At 41.6% G+C, this 21,942-nt stretch overlaps 1 protein-coding gene across 1 annotated transcript in view; it reads left to right on the forward strand.

Moving 5' to 3' along the window:
• Positions 1-4,343: 4,343 nt before the first annotated feature.
• The window catches only part of LOC142290132 (angiopoietin-2-like), a 215,011-nt gene continuing 197,412 nt past the window's right edge, over positions 4,344-21,942 (forward strand). Inside the window, exon 1 of the mRNA XM_075334067.1 lies at positions 4,344-4,694. Coding sequence (XP_075190182.1) covers positions 4,398-4,694 — 297 coding nt within the window. The 5' untranslated portion in view covers positions 4,344-4,397. The remainder of the gene's footprint in view (positions 4,695-21,942) is intronic.

The following is a 21,942-nucleotide window of genomic DNA, read 5'->3' on the forward strand; positions in this document are numbered from 1 at the left end:
GCAGATGGTGTCAATGTGCATCGGTCAACAATACAGCGCACGTTGCACAAGGAGAAGCTGTATGGGAGAGTGATGCGAAAGAAGCTGTTTCTGCAAGCACGCCACAAACAGAGTCGCCTGAGATATGCAAAAGCACATTTGGACAAGCCAGTTACATTTTGGAAGATGGTCCTGTGGACTGATGAAACAAAGATTGAGTTGTTTGGTCATACAAAAAGGCGTTATGCATGGAGCTAAAAAAACACGGCATTCCAAGAAAAGCACTTTCTACCCACAGTAAAATTTGGTGGAGGTTCCATCATGCTTTGGGGCTGTGTGGCCAATGCTGGCACCGGGAATCTTGTTAAAGTTGAGGGTCACATGTATTCAACTCAGTATCAGCAGATTCTTGACAATAATGTGCAAGATTCAGTGACTAAGTTGAAGTTACGCAGGGGATGGATATTTCAGCAAGACAATGATTCAAAGCACCGCTCCAAATCTACTCAGGCATTCATGCAGAGGAACAATTACAATGTTCTGGAATGGCCATCCCAGTCCCCAGACCTGAATATCATTGAACATCTGTGGGATGATTTGAAGCGTGCTGTCCATGCTCGGCGACCATCAAACTTAACTGAACTGGAATTGTTTTGTAAACAGGAATGGTCAAATATACCTTCATCCAGGATCCAGGAACTCATTAAAAGCTACAGGAAGCGACTAGAGGCTGTTATTTTTGCAAAAGGAGGATCTACAAAATATTAATGTCACTTTTATGTTGAGGTGCCCATACTTTTGCACCGGTCAAATTTTGTTTATATGTGGATTGCACATTTTCTGTTAGTACAATAAACCTCATTTCAATCCAGAAATATTACTCAGTCCATCAGTTATTAGATATATGAAACTGAAAAAGCTGTTGCAAAAACCCAAATTGTTATAAAGAAAAAAGGTTAACATTAATAGGGGTGCCCAAACTTTTTCATATGACTGTATATAGGGGAGCTGCATGTAGTCTCATGCAGTGTATAGGGATGTTGTGTGTGGTCTCATGTTTGATATACAGGATACTGTGTCTGGGCTCATACCATATAAAGGAGAGCTTTGTGGAGGCTATCATATATAAGGAGACTATTTGAGAGCTCATACTGTATATAGGGGACTATGTGGGAGCTCCTGCTGTATATAGAGGTACTGATACTGTATATAGGAGGCTGTGTGGAGCTTACCTGTATATAGGGGTGCTCATATTGTATATAGGGGGCTGTGTGGGAACTCAGCTGTATATATGCAAGCTGTGTGTGGGCTCATCCTGTATATAGCTGTGCTCTCTGGGGGCTTATACTGTATATGTGGACTGTGTGGGGGTTCATACTATATATAGGGGGACTGTGTGGGAGTTCATACTTTATATAGAGGGGCTCTGTGTGGGCTTATAGTGTATATAGGGGGTCTGTATCATGCTGTATGTAGGGGTGCTCAAACTGTATATGTTAAGGCTGTGTGGGTGCTCATGCTGTATATAGGTTTATGCAGGAGCTCATATTGTGTATAACAAGACTATTTGGGGGTCATACTGTATATAAGAGACTAATTGGGGGCTCATAATGTATATGGAGGGGGCTATGGGGGGGCTCATACTGTGTATAAGGGGTCTGTTTGGGAGCTCATACTGTGTATATAGGGTGACTTTGTGGGGCTCATGCTGCATACAGGGGTGCTCATACTGTATATAGAGGGCTGTTTGTGCTCATGCTGTATATTAGGGAGCAGTGTGTGGGCTCATATGGTATACAGGGGACTGTGTGGGAACTCAAACTGTATATAGAGGGCCTACGTGGGAGCTCATACTGTATATAAGAGGACTATGTGTGGCTCATTCTGTATATAGGGGATTCTCATACTGTATATAGGGGACCTGTGTGTGAGCTCATGCTGTGTATAGGGGAGTTGTGTGTGGTCTCATACTGTATATACAGGATACTGTGTCTGGGCTCATACTAAGGATAAGAAGACTATTTGGAGACTCATACTGCACACAAGGGGACTGTGTTGAAGCTCATGCTGTATATAGGGATGCTCATACTGCATATAGGGGGCTGTGTGGAGCTTATCTGTATATAGGGGTTCTCATATTGTATATAGGGAAACTGTGTGGGGACTCATGCTGTATATAGGAATGCTGTGTGTGGGCTCATACTTTATATAGTGGGGCTATATGGGGGCTCATACTGTATATAAGTTGACTGTGTGGCGGCTCAAACTATATGTATATAGGGGGACTGTGTGGGGGTTCATACTTGATATAGAGGGGCTATGTGTGAGCTCAAACTGTATATAGTGGACTGTGTTGGAGATCACACTGTATATTATGTATTTGAGGGGGCTCATGCTGTGTATAGGGGAGCTGGGTGTGGGTTTCTACTGTTTATAGGGGGCTGTATGAGAGCTCATACTGTATATAGGGGGATGTCAGTATACTTAATGCTGCTCAATATTAAGTGATACATTATTATTATTTTAGATTAATATTAAGTGTTAATAACGTTAATATTAATATTGACAAAAATGTATTTCAGCCTATTGTTTAAGCCTCCCACAACAATCACGGTCTCTCATTTGATACTTCAGGAAAATTAATTCCCCACTCCTGCTCTATCCCTAAGATAGCAGACAACTTCTTGATAGCTGTTGGTTCCAATAATCCTTAGATCGGACTTCTGAAGAGCCCTGTTTGAATAGAGCAGATGTCGAGCATGCGCACTTCTGCTCCATTCATTCTTAGGATGTCAAACACATGCAGAGGGAAGTGCGCATCTATGTCTGGTGATCCCACTTAAAATGGATTGAGTAGAGGTGCACATGCTCAACCTTTGCTTAATTCAGATGTGGCTCTTAAAACTTCTTGTGAAAACTGGGGTTCCCAGTGATGGGAAACTCAGCAATCAGGAAGTGATTCCCAATCCTATGGGAACAGGTTTGATTAATATTATGACTATACGGGGGTATTAAGACGACCATATAACTCAGACCAAGATTGGGCTGCAATACTTAGGGGTACTTTGCATGTTGCGACATCGCTAGCAAATGCTAGTGATGCCGAGCGCGATAGCCCCTGCCCCGTCGCACATGCGATATTTAGTGCGAGCTGCTGTAGCAAACATTATCGCTACGGCAGCTTCACACGCACATACCTGGTCGGCGACGTCGCTGTGACTGCCGAAGAATTTCTCCTTGAAGGAGGTGGTGCGTTCGGCGTCACAGCGTCGTCACCGCGACGTCACTAAGCGGCCGGCCAATAGAGGCTGAGGGGCGGAGATGAGCGGGATGTAAACATCCCGCCCACCTTCTCCCTTCCGCATTGCCGGTGGACGGCGGGCGCAGGTAAGGAGATGTTTGTCGGTCATGCGGCTTCACACACAGCGATGTGTGGTGCTGGAGGAACGACAAACAACATCGCACCTGCGGACGCACCGACATTATGAAAATGAACGACGTGACACAGATCAGCGATTTTTGACTGTTTCACGCTCGTTCATCTTCTCTCCTAGGCTTTACACGTTGCGACGTCGTTACCGGCGCCGGATGTGCGTCACTTTCGATTTGACCCCGATGATATTGCAGTAGCGATGTCGCAACGTGCAAAGTACCCCTTAGACTTGCCACGGCTCTCTTGATCCGAGCATGACAAACATGTAAAAATATATGAAGCTGTCCCATTTGGGTCAGAAGAGCCACAGCAAGTCTGAGCATTGCAGTCCGATCTTGGACCGATTTATACGGTCATCTGAATGCACCCATATAATAATAGTATTCACATTTTTATTATTATTGGAATAGAAATGACATTCTTTGAATTATATCAGTTTAATTATATGAACATTTCGATAAACAAGCAACAATAGAAATGAAAACTATTTCAGAATGAGCTGATATAAAACATTTTCTTACACAAACACTTGAGACGTTTTACTATGTGTTATTGACATATTGTGGCGCGTTTCTGTCTGAGACTTAATATAACAAGGATGCCATTCTTGTGTATGTGTCAGAAGAATGGAAATGCTGAATGTGGACAATTTATATTTAGTACAGAATTAAGGGTTGTTGTATGAAAATATATTACAAAATAGGTGAAAAGTGGCATTCTTCATCTTCTTGTGGATGTGTGCGATGACTAGCTGTCTGGTCATGTAGAGGTTAACAGATAAAGCATCCTTAGAAGTGTTCCAGCACTAGTCATATACAGTGGGAGGGAGACTGTGGATGGAGGGGGCTGCTGCTTACTTAGGAAAACTTCCTGAAATTGACAGGACAACGTGGTTTGCTTTACAAGGCACTGGCAGCTATCTCACTGAGCAGACACTAAGCAGGGTCCTTCATTTGTATTCAGTGATCACAGAGTATACTACAGAATGATGGCGAAGAGCATTACCCTGCTGTTCCTATTGAGTTGGCCTATCCTTACCCCCATAGTAATGGCCACTCACCTGAACGTACCTGAGAAACGTCACCACAAGGTGCAGCATGGTCACTGCAGCTACACCTTCCTCCTCCCTGAACTTGACAACTGCCGCTCACCGCCTTCTGACTACCAGGTTTCCAACTTGTTGCAAAGGGATGCGCCAGCCCAGGATGACCACCACTGGCCCATCAACAGGATTCGGGAACTTGAGAATATTATGGAGAACAACACACAGTGGCTGCAAAAGGTAAGAGCTAAATTTATGAATTCCAGCTAAAGACTAAGACTTTGCATAGCTACATAACTCGGTGACTGGGTTTATACATATAAAATTCTACTGGTAAGAATGCTCACAAATACTACCCATGGAAATGGGAAAAATTTGCACAAAAACATTTACAAACGACCCCTACTGGGAAAACCATGTAGACATGCGTGCTTACTTAAGCAGTTTCATGGTGGTGTCTCGGACTCTTCAGGCAGCATATACAGTAGCGTCATGCATATTTGACCCATGGAATAAGGCAGATTCCTGTGTGGACCTGCTACTATTATTCATTGCACATTTAGGCTAAGATCACACGTTGTTTTGAGCTGCTTATTATGCAAATTAAAAGCTGCTTTTTACAGCACCAGCAAAAGCTACGAGAATTCAGAAATCTCATGCGCACAGCTCTTTTTCCTAACTTAATTGGAAAACTGTTCCATTATTGCAGCTTTTTTTCACAGTAGAAAGCAATGAATAAGTTCAAAATTGTTTCCAAAAAACCCTGCAACCATGTGTTTTTGGTGTATCATCACCAAGCAATTTTGCATTTTTCATTTTCGTTTTTTCATCCCCTTAATCCAAGAGCCATAACTTTTTTTTAATTTTCCATCAATATTGCCATATGAGGATTTGTTTTTTTGGGGGACGAGTTTTACTTTTGAATGACACCATTCATTCTGTCCCATATTATACTGGAAAACAGGAAAAAATTGCAAGTGCAATGCAATTGCAAAAAAAAAGTTTAATTCCACAATTGTTTTTAGGGTTTTTATTTGAACTTTTGTTTTTTTGTTGTGTTTTTTTTTAAAACTATTTTTCTACAATTTTTCTTGATTTTACTATTCCCCTCAGGTTATTTGAAGCTAATACAGTACAATCTCTTCTGCTACACAGCTTCTGCTTCAGCACCACTCTGAGCAGCAGAAATGCTGATCTCCTGTGAATGCCAGCGCTCAGCCAGTGTTCACAGGAACTTTGTCGTGACAGTGACAGGGGTCATCAATTGACCCCCGGATGTCATGACAATCCATCGGCACCCCTTGATCATGAACCGCTGCTGCTGATGGAGGCGAGGAATGGTGTCCTCTCCATTGGCGTATGTTAAATCCTGCTATCAGAGACTAACAACGGAATTTAACTGGTTAACAGGTGCAGGTAATCTCCAAGCCAGCAGCGCCTGTTAGCTGCACATGTCAGCTGATCGGATCAGCCAACATGTGGGGGGGAAACATGTGGGCTCACTATGCAAGCCCACATTAAAGGGACAGACACAACCTTTGATATACTGCAACATTCAAGGTCGTGAAGGGATTAAACATGTACTGTAGACAAATGACACCTATAGCCCACACCAAAAAACTCAGCAAAACTGCAGCAAAAAAAAAGCAAGAAAAAAAGTGTGAACATTGTCTTGTTTTAAATTCACAGTGTAATAGTATACCAGCAGATAGTAATGTGGTGCTGAAATAAAAGCCACATAGCGTCAATTCTTTGTGCAGAATTTAATTTTTCATTTAACTTTTTTCCTGACCTTGTATTTGTAGCAAGTTTGTGACATAATCCGCACATAACATGATGATATTTATGCAAGTTTTGCTAGAAATAAGCTGCAGATGCACAACAGCAAAAAAAAACACTGCAAACTGCTACATGTGAACACTCCCTTATAGTGTTTTGTCTTTCTACAATAAGAATTCTAGGGCAGATTTACTATTTTCTAGATTTATTACTCCAAAATTGTGGCTATGCATCACATTTTAAAGAGAATTTATTCAGGTTTTTAACCTTACGACACAATTTTGTAAACTGTATAGATAGGGGTCTGGTCTAAGCAGATCAGTACATGAAACCTCCTTAAGTATTTTAATAGATTGCACCTCTTTTAGTGCAAAATAATATTAAATAAGTTTTTATGTGCTGGCATAAGCAAAAAAGTGTCTAAGTTTTGGAAAAATGCATCAAATCTAACACTATGAAAAGATCTACACATCTTCTGTCTTCTCTAAGTTTCCACTTTCTCTATTTCACTAAATTCACTGTGTGTAAATTAAATAGTCGTTTTAACAATACTGTATCTGGATGTCAGTCAAATTTATGACCACTTTTTTATGAGTAAATCAAACCTAATGCTTGAACAATGAGATCATAGTGAGCTATAGTTTGCAACGAATCAATGGATTTCATCCTATGTTCTGTATGTCCTAAATTTTCATCAGTCTGGCATGGCTTCCAGAACAACACAGGACAGGAGATAAATTTTCACTATGGTTTACAATGACATAAAATAAAGGTATTTCAAACTACAGATTCAAAATTTTATATATACAGTTAGGTCCAGAAATATTTGGACAGTGACACAATTTTCGCGAGTTGGGCTCTGCATGCCACCACATTGGATTTGAAATGAAACCTCTACAACAGAATTCAAGTGCAGATTGTAACGTTTAATTTGAAGGTTTGAACAAAAATATCTGATAGAAATTGTAGGAATTGTACACATTTCTTTACAAACACTCCACATTTTAGGAGGTCAAAAGTAATTGGACAAATAAACCAAACCCAAACAAAATATTTTTATTTTCAATATTTTGTAGCGAATCCTTTGGAGGCAATCACTGCCTTAAGTCTGGAACCCATGCACATCACCAAACGCTGGGTTTCCTCCTTCTTAATGCTTTGCCAGGCCTTTACAGCCGCAGCCTTCAGGTCTTGCTTGTTTGTGGGTCTTTCCGTCTTAAGTCTGGATTTGAGCAAGTGAAATGCATGCTCAATTGGGTTAAGATCTGGTGATTGACTTGGCCATTGCAGAATGTTCCACTTTTTTGCACTCATGAACTCCTGGGTAGCTTTGGCTGTATGCTTGGGGTCATTGTCCATCTGTACTATGAAGCGCCGTCCGATCAACTTTGCGGCATTTGGCTGAATCTGGGCTGAAAGTATATCCCTGTACACTTCGGAATTCATCCGGCTACTCTTGTCTGCTGTTATGTCATCAATAAACACAAGTGACCCAGTGCCATTGAAAGCCATGCATGCCCATGCCATCACGTTGCCTCCACCATGTTTTACAGAGGATGTGGTGTGCCTTGGATCATGTGCCGTTCCCTTTCTTCTCCAAACTTTCTTCTTCCCATCATTCTGGTACAGGTTGATCTTTGTCTCATCTGTCCATAGAATACTTTTCCAGAACTGAGCTGGCTTCATGAGGTGTTTTTCAGCAAATTTAACTCTGGCCTGTCTATTTTTGGAATTGATGAATGGTTTGCATCTAGATGGGAACCGTTTGTATTTACTTTCATGGAGTCTTCTCTTTACTGTTGACTTAGAGACAGATACACCTACTTCACTGAGAGTGTTCTGGACTTCAGTTGATGTTGTGAACGGGTTCTTCTTCACCAAAGAAAGTATGCGGCGATCATCCACCACTGTTGTCATCCGTGGACGCCCAGGCCTTTTTGAGTTCCCAAGCTCACCAGTCAATTCCTTTTTTCTCAGAATATACCCGACTGTTGATTTTGCTACTCCAAGCATGTCTGCTATCTCTATGATGGATTTTTTCTTTTTTTTTCAGTCTCAGGATGTTCTGCTTCACCTCAATTGAGAGTTCCTTAGACCGCATGTTGTCTGGTCACAGCAACAGCTTCCAAATGCAAAACCACACACCTGTAATCAACCCCAGACCTTTTAACTACTTAATTGATTACAGGTTAACGAGGGAGACGCCTTCAGAGTTAATTGCAGCCCTTAGAGTCCCTTGTCCAATTACTTTTGGTCCCTTGAAAAAGAGGAGGCTATGCATTACAGAGCTATGATTCCTAAACCCTTTCTCCGATTTGGATGTGAAAACTCTCATATTGCAGCTGGGAGTGTGCACTTTCAGCCCATATTATATATATAATTGTATTTCTGAACATGTTTTTGTAAACAGCTAAAATAACAAAACTTGTGTCACTGTCCAAATATTTCTGGCCCTGACTGTATATATATATAGATATATATATATATATATATATATATATATATATATATATATATAAAACATAATATTTCAATATCTACATGCACAAAGAATATATCTTAGGCGGTCTAAAGTATTGGTGACATTAACAAACTCATTCTGCAATGTTTTACAATTTAGATTTGTAATAATAAAAAGAAAATGTATGTGACACTTGTATGACCATGTCTCGCACCTTCGAGTAGATAACAGAAAGCAAATCAACTGAGATCTTTCTGGGCTTATTGGTAGAGATTACTATTTACAGACTGTTTCCTCCATCTACTGCGCCACCCAGACATCCTGAACCGGAGGGAGGCTGAAAAAGGGACATCATTCTAGTGTGATCATTTCCCATATAGTGATATTTTCAAATGAAAAGTTATGTTATCTATACAATCGGTGGGGGTCTAGAACAAGGTTCACAATTAAGATAATGGAGTTTTGCAGATCATCTTTATTGCCACGTACAGTCATGGCCGAAAGTGTTTGCAGCTTTGAATTTGTTCCAGAAAATTAAGTATTTCTCCCAGAAAATTATTGCTATTACATGTTTTGTTATACTCATTTTTATTTCCTTTGTGAGTATTGGAACAATACAAAAAAAGAGAAAAAAAGGCAAATTGGACATAATTTCACACAAAACCTAAAAAATCGTCACCTTTCCAAAATTGTGGGTAAACAACTTTGTTTCAAGCATGCCATGTTCATTCAAACTCACCTGTGACAAGTAACAGGGATGGGCAACATGAAAATTACACCTTCAATCAGATAAAAACAAGAGAAGTTGACTGACTTAAGGCCCTGTCACACATAGAGATAAATCTGTGGCAGATCTGTGGTTACAGTGAAATTGTGGACAATCAGTGCCAGGTTTGTGGCTGTGTACAAATGGAACAATATGTCCATGATTTCACTGCAACCACAGATCTGCCAAAGATTTATCTCTGTGTGTGACGGGGCCTTTCATCTTTACGTTGTGCATCTGTGTGTGCCACACTAAGCATGGAGAACAGAAAGAGGAGAAGAGACTAGAAAACCAAAAATATAATCTCCAGAGATCTTGATGTTCCTTCAACCACGATGCGCGACATAATCAAGAAGTTTACAACCCATGGCACTGTAGCTAATCTCCTTGGACATAGATGGCAGAGAAAAATTGATGAAAAGTTGCAAAGCAGGATAGCCCAGACAGTGGATTAACAGTCCCAATCAAGTTCCAAAGAAATCCAAGCTGTCCTGCAGACTCAGGGTGCATGCGTGTTAGGTCTCTTTTACACGTCAGTGGTTCTGGTACATATGTGGCAGGTTTTTTTATGTACTAGAATCACTGACATATGCAGATCCTTTAAAAGCATTGGGTCTGGGCATACATCAGTCCGCTTTTTTTCTGGCATCACTGATGTCCCATGGACCACATTATGGTGTAATCCATGAAAAACGAACCAGAAAAAAACATATCTTTGAAATAAAAAGCTTTTTATACTCATCTTCTCCAGCGACACTGTGTATGGCCGCTGCTGGCTGCTGCTTCTTAGCTGGCTAGTTACTTTCATGAACATGCACTGCACAGCCGACCTGGAGGTAGCAGCAGTGGTGATACAGGAGCTGCCGGACACAGCAGAGCTGGAGATTCAGCACCACAGACAGCAGGAGTAGGGACAGGTGAGTTTGGAGTTCCTGATCTGCATGTGCTATCACAGATCATGGATATCTCATGGAGAACCAACATGTGCAGTGAATCAGAGCACATGGAGGTACATATGTATTTTTAAAACGTCAGTAAAATACGTATGTGTTTTTCACTGACATGTGAAACAGGCCTTAGCGTGAACTATCCATCGACATTTGAATTAAATGAAGCGCTATGACAGGAAAACCAGGAGGACATCCCTGCTGACACAGAGGCATAAAAAAGTTTGACTTCAGTTTGCCAAAATGTACCTAAGCAAAAACTGTTCTGGCAAAGCATCTTGTTGACAGGTGAGGCAAAGATGCGATTTTTTGGTGAAGCACATGATTCTACTGTACATCATTCTACTGTTTACCGAAAATGGAATGAAGGCTACAAAGAAAAGAACACAGTCAATACAGTCAAATATGGTGGAGGTTCAAAGATGCTTTGGGATTGTTTTGCTGCCTCTGGCACTGGGTGCCTTGACTGTGTGCAAGGTATTATGAAATCTAAAGATTACCAAAGGATGTGGGGTTGCAATGTAGTGCCCAGTGTCAGAAAGCTGGATTTGAGTCCTAGGTCATGGTTCCACCAGCTGGACAGTGACCCCAAACATACTTCAAGAAGTACCTAGAAATGGATGGAAACAAAGTGCTGGAGAGTTCTGAAGTGGCAGCAATGAGACCAGATCTAAATCGCATTTAACACATATGAAGAGATCTTAAAATTGCTGTTATGAGAAAGCACCATTCAAATATTATAGACTTGGAGCGGTTTGCAAAAGAAGAGTGGTCCAAAATTCCAGTTAGGAGATGTAAAGGCCGCTTTACACGCTGCGACATTGCTAGCGATATCGCTAGTGATCGCACCCACCCCCGTTTGTTGTGCATCATGGGCAAATTGCTGCTCGTGGTGAACAATATCGCCGGTACCTTCCTAACGACGTCGCTGTGGCCGGCGAACAACCTCTTTTTTAAGGGGGTGGTTCGTGCGGCGTCACAGCGACGTCACACAGCAGGCCACCAATAGAAGCGGAGGGGCGGAGAGCAGCCGCATTCACGTCACTCCCACCCCGTTGCCAGAGAACGCAGGAACGCTGTTTGTCATTCCCGGGGTGTCACACGTAGCGATATGTGCTGCCTCAGGAACGACAAACAACCTGTGTCCCAAATGAGCAACGATATTTTGAAAATGAACGACGTGTCAGCAATCAACGATTTGGTGAGTATTTGGGATCGTTAGCGGTCGCTCGTAAGTGTCACACGCAACGACTTAACTGCAGTCAATCGCTTCCTGCAACCATCAAAAAGCTTCATAAGGCCTCGTTACACGCAACAACGTCGCTAACAAGGCCGGATGTGCGTCACGAATTCCGTGACCCCAGCGACATCTCGTTAGTGATGTCGTTGCGTGTAACGGGGCCTTATGAAGCTTTTTGATGGTTGCAGGAAGCGATTGACTGCAGTTATTTATTTCAAAGGGTGTGCAACCAAATATGTGTAAAATTATGTCCAATTTGACTCTTTTCTCTGTTTGTGTGTGTTGTTCCAATACACAAAGGAAATAAACATTTGTATAATAAAACATGTATAATTGCAATAATTTTCTGGGAGAAATACTTCATTTTCTGGACCATTTTCAAGGCTATAACTGTATGTGATCATGCTTGATCTTCTCCATTCATTCATTTTTCCCTGGCAGTCCTATAAAAAATTAGTAGAGTTGAAGTCAAGCTTGTGCACCTTCACTTTATTCATGTTTGTGCTCTATGGAGCCTTGTCGGTGAGGATGGCGAAGTGTTTCAGTGGTGGGGCTCTTTGAGAATAATTTGTTCCCAATTTTATGTATAGAGCGTAACTTTCATTTCCCTGAATACCCTAATATAGTATGAAAATGAATGTATCTAAGCATTATTCTGATTTATGCTGTACATAAAGAACATGTTGGAGCTATCTAGCATGTCCATTTACTACACAATTTACTCATTATGGAATGTAGAACATGTCAGATACAGTATCTGAACCAAGAGCAATGACATTGCTTTCGTCAAGAGAAATATTTCAAAGATCTTCATCTTTAAAACAGTCTGAATATATATATATATATATATATATATATATATATACTTACTGTATATATATTATTGATACAGTAATAGTGCAGGTAAGATCAGAATCACTGTAAGCCAGATTCCGCTTCGACCGGCGGGACACCAGACAATAACTGGTCCTCAGCGGTAAAAAATGGCTGCTAATGTCAGCGTGCAGTGCATGGAAGTGACGACACTGTCATGCACTGCATGCTGACGTAAGCTGCTGACCTTTGATAGGCTGGTGGCCAGTTTAACAACTGTGTTGGTAAGAGGATACCGCTTGTGAATGGGGGAGGTGAATATGTGTTTCTATTTTCTATGTTTTTATCTGGCATATAGGAGGCTATGTTGGGGCCAATACTGTCTACAACGCCTGGCAAAAATTATGGAAACACCTAGCTTTGAGGATGTTCATTCAGTTGTTCACTTTTGTTTAAAAAAAGCAGATCACAGACATGGCACAAAACTAAAGTCATTTCAAATGGCAACTTTGTGGCTTTAAGAAACACTAAAAAAAATCATGAAAACATAATATGCTAGCCAGTAACGGTTACTTTTCAACACCAAACAGTGGGGAAAATTATGGAATCACTCAATTATGAGGAAAAAATTATGGAATCACCTTGTAAATTTTCATTCCCAAAACTAACACCTGCATCAAATAAGATCTGCTCATTAGTCTGCATCTAAAAAGGAGTGATCACACCTTGGAGATCTGTTGCACCAAGTGGACTGACATGAATCATGGCTCCGACACGAGAGATGTCAATGGAAACAAATGGGAGGATTATCAAACTGTTAAAAGAGGGTAAGTCATCACGCAATGTTGCAAAAGATGTTGGTTGTTCACAGTCAGCTGTGTCTAAAATCTGGACCAAATACAAACAACATGGAAAGGTTGTTAAAGGCAAACCTACTGGTAGACCAAGGAAGACATCAAAGCGTCAAGACAGGAAACTTAAAGCAATATGTCTCCAAAACAGGAAATGCACAACAAAACAAATGAGGAACAAATGGGAGGAAACTGGAGTTAAAATTTTGGACACTTTTCTTATCCCATCAATTGACATGATGTTTGGGGATGATGAAATCATTTATCAAGATGATAATGCATCCTGCCATAGAGCAAAAACTGTGAAAACATTCCTTAAAAAAGACATATAAGGTCAATGACATGGCCTGCAAATAGTCTGGATCTCATTCCAATTGAAAATCTTTGGTGGAAGTTGAAGAAAATGGTACATGACAAGGCTCCAACCTGCAAAGCTGATCTGGCAACAGCAATCAGAGAAAGTTGGAGCTAGATTGATGAAGAGTACTGTTTGTCACTCATTAAGTCCATGCCTCAGAGACTGCAAGCTGTTATAAAAGCCAGAGGTGGTGCAACAAAATACTAGTGATGTATTGGAGTGTTCTTTTGTTTGTTTGTTTTTCATGATTCCATAATCTTTTCCTCATAATTGAGTGATTACATTATTTTTCCCCCTGTTTGGTCTTGAAAAGTAACCGTTACTGGCTAGCACATTATGCTTTCATGACTTTTTTAGTGTTTCTTAAAGCCATAAAGTTGACATTTAAAATTACTTTAGTTTTGTGCCATGTCTGTGATCTGCTTTTTTTAAACAAAAGTAAACAACTGAATGAACATCCTCAGAGCCAGGTGAGTCCATAATTTTTGCCAGGGGTTGCATATAGGCCTAATACTATCTGCAGGGGACTATTTTAGGGCTCATGCTTTATATAGGGGGCTATGTGTGGGCTCACTCTGTGTATAGGGGGTTTTATGTGGGCTAATCCTATATATAGGGAAGGTATATGTGGGTTCATACTGCATATATGAAAGACTGCGCGTGGGCTCATACTGTATGTAGGGGGTTAGGTGGGGTCTAATACTGTCTACAAGAGACTATTCTGGTGCTCATGCTGTATATAGGGGGATATATGTGGGCTTATTCTATATATAGGGGCTTTGTGTGGGCTCATACTGTATATAGTAGTATATAGTAGAGACTGTGTGTAGGTGCATACTGTATAGAGTGGTGATCATAATGTATATAGGAGGCTATATGTGTGCTCATTCTATGTATAGGGGGCTATGTGTGGGCTTTGACTGTATATAGGGGGCTGTGTGTTGGCTCATACTGTATATAGGGATCTGTATGTGGGCTTATGCTGTATAAAGAGGTACTGTGTGTGTTGAGTCATACTGTATACAGGGGGGTTGTGTGTGACCTCATGCTGTATATAAAGGGCTGTGTGTGGGTCATACTGTATAAGGGGTCCTGTGTCGGGATCATACTGTGTATAGGGTGGCTGCACGGGGATCATACTTTATATAGGGACTGTGTGGAGATCATACTGTATATAGGTGGCTATGTGGGGATCATAATATATATGGAGGGCTGTGTGGGGATTATACTTTATACAGGGGGGTTGTTTTGGGATCATACTGTATATAGAAGCATGTGTGGGGGCTCATACGGTTTATGGGGAGTGTCAGTATACTTAATTCTGCTGAATATTGTGATACTATTAATATAACATTTAAAATTATAATAAAATTATAATATGATTAATATGTTAATATTAATATTGAGCTACATTAATTTCAGCCTGTTGGTTCAGCTTCCACACCAGTCATAGTCTCTCATGTTGCCCCTCGGGAAAATTAATTCCCCACCCCTTCTATACACTATATACGGAGCTTCTTTGTATAATGTCACCAGTGATCTCTGTATTACCTCTATACTATTCACTATATACAGAGCTCCTGTGTATAATGATGGTAATATTAGTGTTAATACTATTTTTTTTTTCATGATCAGTACTTTATTATGTAGTCACTATGTGGTGGTAATATTATTATTATTTATTATTATTATGATAGCGCCATTTATTCCATGACGCTTTACTTGTGAACAGTTCTTGTGGTTTGGTCATATTGTGACAGTATTTGTCTCCTTATGTGATATTATTAAGTCACTACGTGGCGGTATTATGTGGTCTGGTCACAGTGTGGTGGTATTTGTCTTTTGTCTGTGGTATTATTCAGTCACTATGTATTCTCATTATGGCGTGGCGTTATTTCTCCCTTGTATGTGCCAGTATTCAGTCACGATATCACAATAATATGTGATCTGGTCATGGTGATGGTATTTCTGTTACATCACCACCGGAGTCCGCTCCATAGACTTCTACTCCGATCGCCAGGCAACGCCGTGTTCCTGCCGTGGATAGTGCTGGTGATGTGAGAGGAGTCGATGCCAGTGGCGCTGGTGGGCGCAGGCTCCGTTCATCCACTGGTCTGGGTTTCCTGGGGATCTGCAGTGCCACTGGTTGACTGTAGGTGGCGGGTGTCTCCCAGCTGAAGTACCATCATTCAACTACAGCCTATGGGAAGACACCACACCCTTTTTAATGCACCTCCTGTCTGCTGACCTCTGCCAGAGATAGTTCTGAAAATTCTAGCTCCTGTTTCGTCCTGTTCTGTGATTTCATGTGCTGATTACAACTTGTTTCCTGACTACCCTCTTGACTGCTGTTTTTGTACCTCGCTGCCCGATCCGGTTTTGACCTCTGCTTGTTTCTGATTACATCCTTGCCTGACGATTCTGTCCCTGTTCCGCAATTCCTGGTTTGACCCTGCCTGACGACTACTCTCTCAGACTGCAGCCTTCCACAGGTAGTGATCTCCAGGGCCCTGTGTAAATTCAAATCCCTGTATAGGGGTTAAAGGGTTTCAGGGTTCTGGGGGTCCTGCTTGGTGAGTGGCTTCCCTCTAGCCTGTCCATTACAGCCCGTCTGAGTCTGTAGATCCAGGCAGGCGTTACAATTTCTCTCTTTTGTGTGGCATTATTCAGCCACTATATGGTGGTAATATGTGGTCTGTGCATGGTGTGGAATTATTTGTCCTTTGTATGTGGTATTATTGGTCTTGGTATAGTGGAATGTGTTGTGTATGGAAATCATTTGTTCTCTCTCTGATATTTATTAGGAGATTTATTTCCATTAGACATTAAATACTTGGAAGTTTAACCCTCCCTGTCCTGTGACTATTACACAGAGATAGACTTACAGGGTTCTCCAGTGAAAACAAGTAATTGTTTCAGCAATTAATAAGTGATAGCTTATTGATCGTGGGGGTCCAACTGCTGGGACCTACACCAGTCGGCTGCATATGAAACTTATATCCCCATTAGACTGCAGCTCATGTTCGACTCATCCACTGATCCATTCATTCACTCAGTGGCATGTATGAATGGAGCTGGGGTCGCACATCTGACCTGCTGCTGCATTTTACAATGGGGATAAAAGGGTTCTGTCAGGGATAAAAGTTTATTATTCTCCAATCGGTGTGGTTTCCAGTGGTCGGATTCCACCAATTAATAAGTTGTCACCTATTCTGTGGATCAATGATAGGTTCTTTGGTGAAAACAAGTTATTTAATGCAAACTACCATAATTGTAAATCACACTTATAGTGTGTGCACAGTCGATGTGCAGGAACAGCGTGGATTTTACGGTCGACGGTCCACTATAACAGGCATAACGGTTAACAGATAATTGCATATAGCTGTAGAGTGAGCCCCCTGGAGTCAATTCCTCCATTGGCCCCAGACAGGGGTGTAACTACTGCGGCTGCAGGGGTCGCCATTGCGAAGGGCACTGGGCCCTTCCTCCCCCGTCATCGCACACAGCAATGATAAAGCATCGCGCCTCTCCATGCTTCATCATTCTCCCCCTGTGCCTGCACGGTGATGTCACTCTTGTGCGACTGCTGTACTGAGAGCACAGAGCGCAGGACAGGAGGATGTTGACCAGAGCAGTGGGGAAACGAGGAGAGAGGTGAGGACGGAGCAGCAGTGGAAGGAGGAGAGAGGTGAGTACTTCTTGTGTTTTTTTTGTTTTTTTTTTTTATAAATCAGTGAGTACACGGAGGCCTGGAGAGGCTGGCTGGATGATTTATGGAGGCCTGGAGGGGCTGGCTGCATGATAGATGGAAGCATGGGGGGCTGGCTGCATGATAGATGGAGGCCTGGAGGAGGCTGGCTGCATAATAGATGGAGGTCTAGGGGGGCTGGCTGCATGATAGATGGAGGCCTGGGGGGGTTGGCTGCATGATGGATGGAGGCCTGGGAGGGCTGGCTGAATGGTAAATGGAGGCCTGGGGGGTGGCTGCATGATAGATGGAAGCATGGGGGGCTGGCTGCATGATAGATGGAGGCCTGGGGGAGGCTGGCTGCATGATAGATGGAGGCCTGGGGGGGCTGGCTGCATGATAGATGGAGGCCTGGGGGGTTGGCTGCATGATGGATGGAGGCCTGGGGGGGTTGACTGCATGAAGGATGGAGGCCTGGGGGGGCTGGCTGAATGGTAGATGGAGGCCTGGGGGGGCTGGCTGCATGACAGATGAAGGCCTGGGGGGCCTGCATAATAAACATGAAGGACACCTTATACAGTTAGGTCCAGAAATATTTGGACAGTGACACAATTTTCGCGAGTTGGGCTCTGCATGCCACCACATTGGATTTGAAATGAAATCTCTACAACAGAATTCAAGTGCAGATTATAACGTTTAATTTGAAGGTTTGAACAAAAATATCTGATAGAAATTGTAGGAATTGTACACATTTCTTTACAAACACTCCACATTTTAGGAGGTCAAAAGTAATTGGACAAATAAACCAAACCCAAACAAAATATTTTTATTTTCAATATTTTGTTGCGAATCCTTTGGAGGCAATCACTGCCTTAAGTCTGGAACCCATGGACATCACCAAACGCTGGGTTTCCTCCTTCTTAATGCTTTGCCAGGCCTTTACAGCTGCAGCCTTCAGGTCTTGCTTGTTTGTGGGTCTTTCCGTCTTAAGTCTGGATTTGAGCAAGTGAAATGCATGCTCAATTGGGTTAAGATCTGGTGATTGACTTGGCCATTGCAGAATGTTCCACTTTTTTGCACTCATGAACTCCTGGGTAGCTTTGGCTGTATGCTTGAGGTCATTGTCCATCTGTACTGTGAAGCGCCGTCCAATCAACTTTGCGGCATTTGGCTGAATCTGGGCTGAAAGTATATCCCGGTACACTTCAGAATTCATCCGACTACTCTTGTCTGCTGTTATGTCATCAATAAACACAAGTGACCCAGTGCCATTGAAAGCCATGCATGCCCATGCCATCATTTGCCTACACCATGTTTTACAGGGGATGTGGTGTGCCTTGGATCATGTGCCATTCCCTTTCTTCTCCAAACTTTTTTCTTCCCATCATTCTGGTACAGGTTGATCTTTGTCTCATCTGTCCATAGAATACTTTTCCAGAACTGAGCTGGCTTCATGAGGTGTTTTTCAGCAAATTTAACTCTGGCCTGTCTATTTTTGGAATTGATGAATGGTTTGCATCTAGATGGGAACCCTTTGTATTTACTTTCATGGAGTCTTCTCTTTACTTTTGACTTAGAGACAGATACACCTACTTCACTGAGAGTGTTCTGGACTTCAGTTGATGTTGTGAACGGGTTCTTCTTCACCAAAGAAAGTATGCGGCGATCATCCACCACTGTTGTCATCCGTGGACGCCCAGACCTTTTTGAGTTCCCAAGCTCACCAGTCAATTCCTTTTTTCTCAGAATGTACCCGACTGTTGATTTTGCTACTCCAAGCACGTCTCCTATCTCGCTGATGGATTTTTTCTTTTTTTTCAGCCTCAGGATGTTCTGCTTCACCTCAATTGAGAGTTCCTTAGACTGCATGTTGTCTGGTCACAGCAACAACTTCCAAATGCAAAACCACACACCTGTAATCAACCCCAGACCTTTTAACTACTTCATTGATTACGGGTTAACGAGGGAGATGCCTTCAGAGTTAATTGCAGCCCTTAGAGTCCCTTGTCCAATTACTTTTGGTCCCTTGAAAAAGAGGTGGCTATGCATTACAGAGCTATGATTCCTAAACCCTTTCTCCGATTTGGATGTGAAAACTCTCATTTTGACAGCTGCATGTTTTGCTTCGAGATTCCTGCAGCAAAAACAATTGCATGTCACTTGTTTTCCACAGGTAGCTGCGGGATTTCACTCCATTGACTGTAATGTGATCGTGAAAACCCACAGGGAATAACGCAGGTAGCAAATTCTGTGCGGTTCACTGCGTTTTCCTGCATTATTCCTGCGGTATTTCGCGTTTTTCATGACATAATGTTCATCACTGCCTGCGTTTTGCAAGGAAGTGATGTCATTATGACAGGAAGAGGAAGCGGAGCAGAGTAAACACACAAATTACACTCACACACAGACACAGACATATAGAATACACATACAAATCAAATGTACATATTACAAATATAAAAAGAAAAAAAAAAAAAGTGGGCTCCGCTGTATTTTTACCGTCCAGCCTAGGTAAACACACAGCGGCGGCCCAGTATTCTTAGCCTGGGGAGGGTGAGGGCCAGGGTTAATACCCCCTTCCCGCAGCCAAGAATATCAGCCCGCAGCTGCCCCGGGACTGTCGCATCCATTATGTGACAGTCCCGGAATGTCCACGGCTCTTCCAGATTGCCGTTATGTGGTGACAATCCAGATAATAACGAGTTAATGGTAGCGGATCGCTGCCACTAAGTCCTGGCTTAATCATGGCAGCGTCTATGAGACAGCTTTCATATTAATCCGTAAGTAAAGTGAATAAACACACACACTGAAAAATCCTTTATTTTAAATAAAACACAAAACAGCCCCTCTTTCACCACTTTATTAACCCCTCTCAACACTCAGCTCCGGCGTAATCCACGCAGGTCCCACGACGCTTGCAGACTGCTGCAGCCGCATCTGACACACAGTACAAAATGCAGCCTCGTAACAAGTCTGCAGAGGTAACCACAGGTCATTTCTCACGGTCGGTAATGTGAGCACACTACCGCTCGTAAGAACTGTAGTGTGTCCTCACAGGGACTCTATCTATTGATTGATCTGTCCTCTATCTATTGATTATCTATCCCTCTATCTATCTATCTATCTATCTATCTATCTATCTACTATTATCTATCTATCTATCTATCCATTATCTATCTATCCCTCTATCTATCTATTTATTTATCTATCTATATCAGAAGGAAATTACCTTTTTTATTTTTTTTTTCTCAATGTGCTTTATTGCATTGAATGCATTAAAACACATGTACCAACCTGCGGAAAAAATGCACCAAAACCGCACCCAAAATGCAACAAAACGCATGCAGATTTCGGTGCGGTTTTTTTTACGTTTTTTTCCCCGCAAGTGCGGAAATCTTTCAGAGCCTGTGGAATTTTCTTTAGAAAATTCCATTTGCTAGTGCGCACAGGGCCTAACTGTCCAAGCAAAATGGATGAGACATCATGAAATCTCCACCCTCGATGCATCTAAAGACACCACTAAACCATGCAGTTTTGGTGGGGTTTTTCTTACAGGCTTCATTGCGTAAGCTGAAAAAAAATGTAAGCAAAATAAATGCTGTTGCATTTTTATATGCAGAATCAAAGTTTTTGTATAGTAATAAAATGCATTAAAGATTCACATCTCCAACAAACATGTATAAAGTATCTGGGAACACATAAAAAACACAGCAAACATGCAATAATCAGAGAAAATTGTTATTGCGTTGTGTGGTATGGACACCTGCAGAAAAAAATGCAGCATTTTCCTACGTGTGAACACAGCCTCAGTGTTACATTTTTTTCTACATTTTTTATGAGTTTAATAGAGAAAAATATTCACTTGTGCCATTTCTTTTGCCATTTACCAATCCCTATAAATAATCTGTGTTGTGCAGGTCGTTACAATTACAGAGAAACCAAATATGTTGCTGATTTGTGATATTTATGATTTTTTAAAAAAGCCCAATTAAAATTACATTATTCTATTTTTTTATTGTTTTTAGTAATTTTTATTAGAAGAAAAAAAATCTTTTACTCTCCCTCTAGGACACAGAGATGCTGCGCTGTACAATGGATCTCTATGACCAGTGTAATCTGCTGTGGATTCAAAGGCTGCAATGCAGCTTCAACTATGTAAAATCCTCCCATGGATGTTATCAGAGCCTGTGGCTCCACAGCTAGGACTTCTGTAATGTGTTTGAAAAGTGTAGGTTTAATTCCAATGGAGGAGGGGGATGGTTGAAAAATATTTTTGTAATTTTTTTCTAATTGCTTTATAGTAGTTTTATAGGAATAAAAGAATCTGACTTCTTCCTTCACCTACATATAGATGCAGTATATATCTACCTATATTTCAATGTAGCTGAATAATTTGCTTCTGGAGTCTCTGCCTATAATACAGGTCCAAATTGCCAAATCCTTCTATACCCCTCAGTGCAGGCAGTGGCACAATGCAAGGGCTGCTACCTATATACAAAGAGCTCACAAACTCATTCCAGGCTTGTTGTGGGAAACCAGAGGATATGAGAATGTAATTCATGCACTGCTCTTTTCGATTTAATTT

This window comes from Anomaloglossus baeobatrachus, chromosome 2 (assembly GCF_048569485.1).
Source record: "Anomaloglossus baeobatrachus isolate aAnoBae1 chromosome 2, aAnoBae1.hap1, whole genome shotgun sequence".
In the NCBI taxonomy this organism is placed as follows: domain Eukaryota; kingdom Metazoa; phylum Chordata; class Amphibia; order Anura; family Aromobatidae; genus Anomaloglossus; species Anomaloglossus baeobatrachus.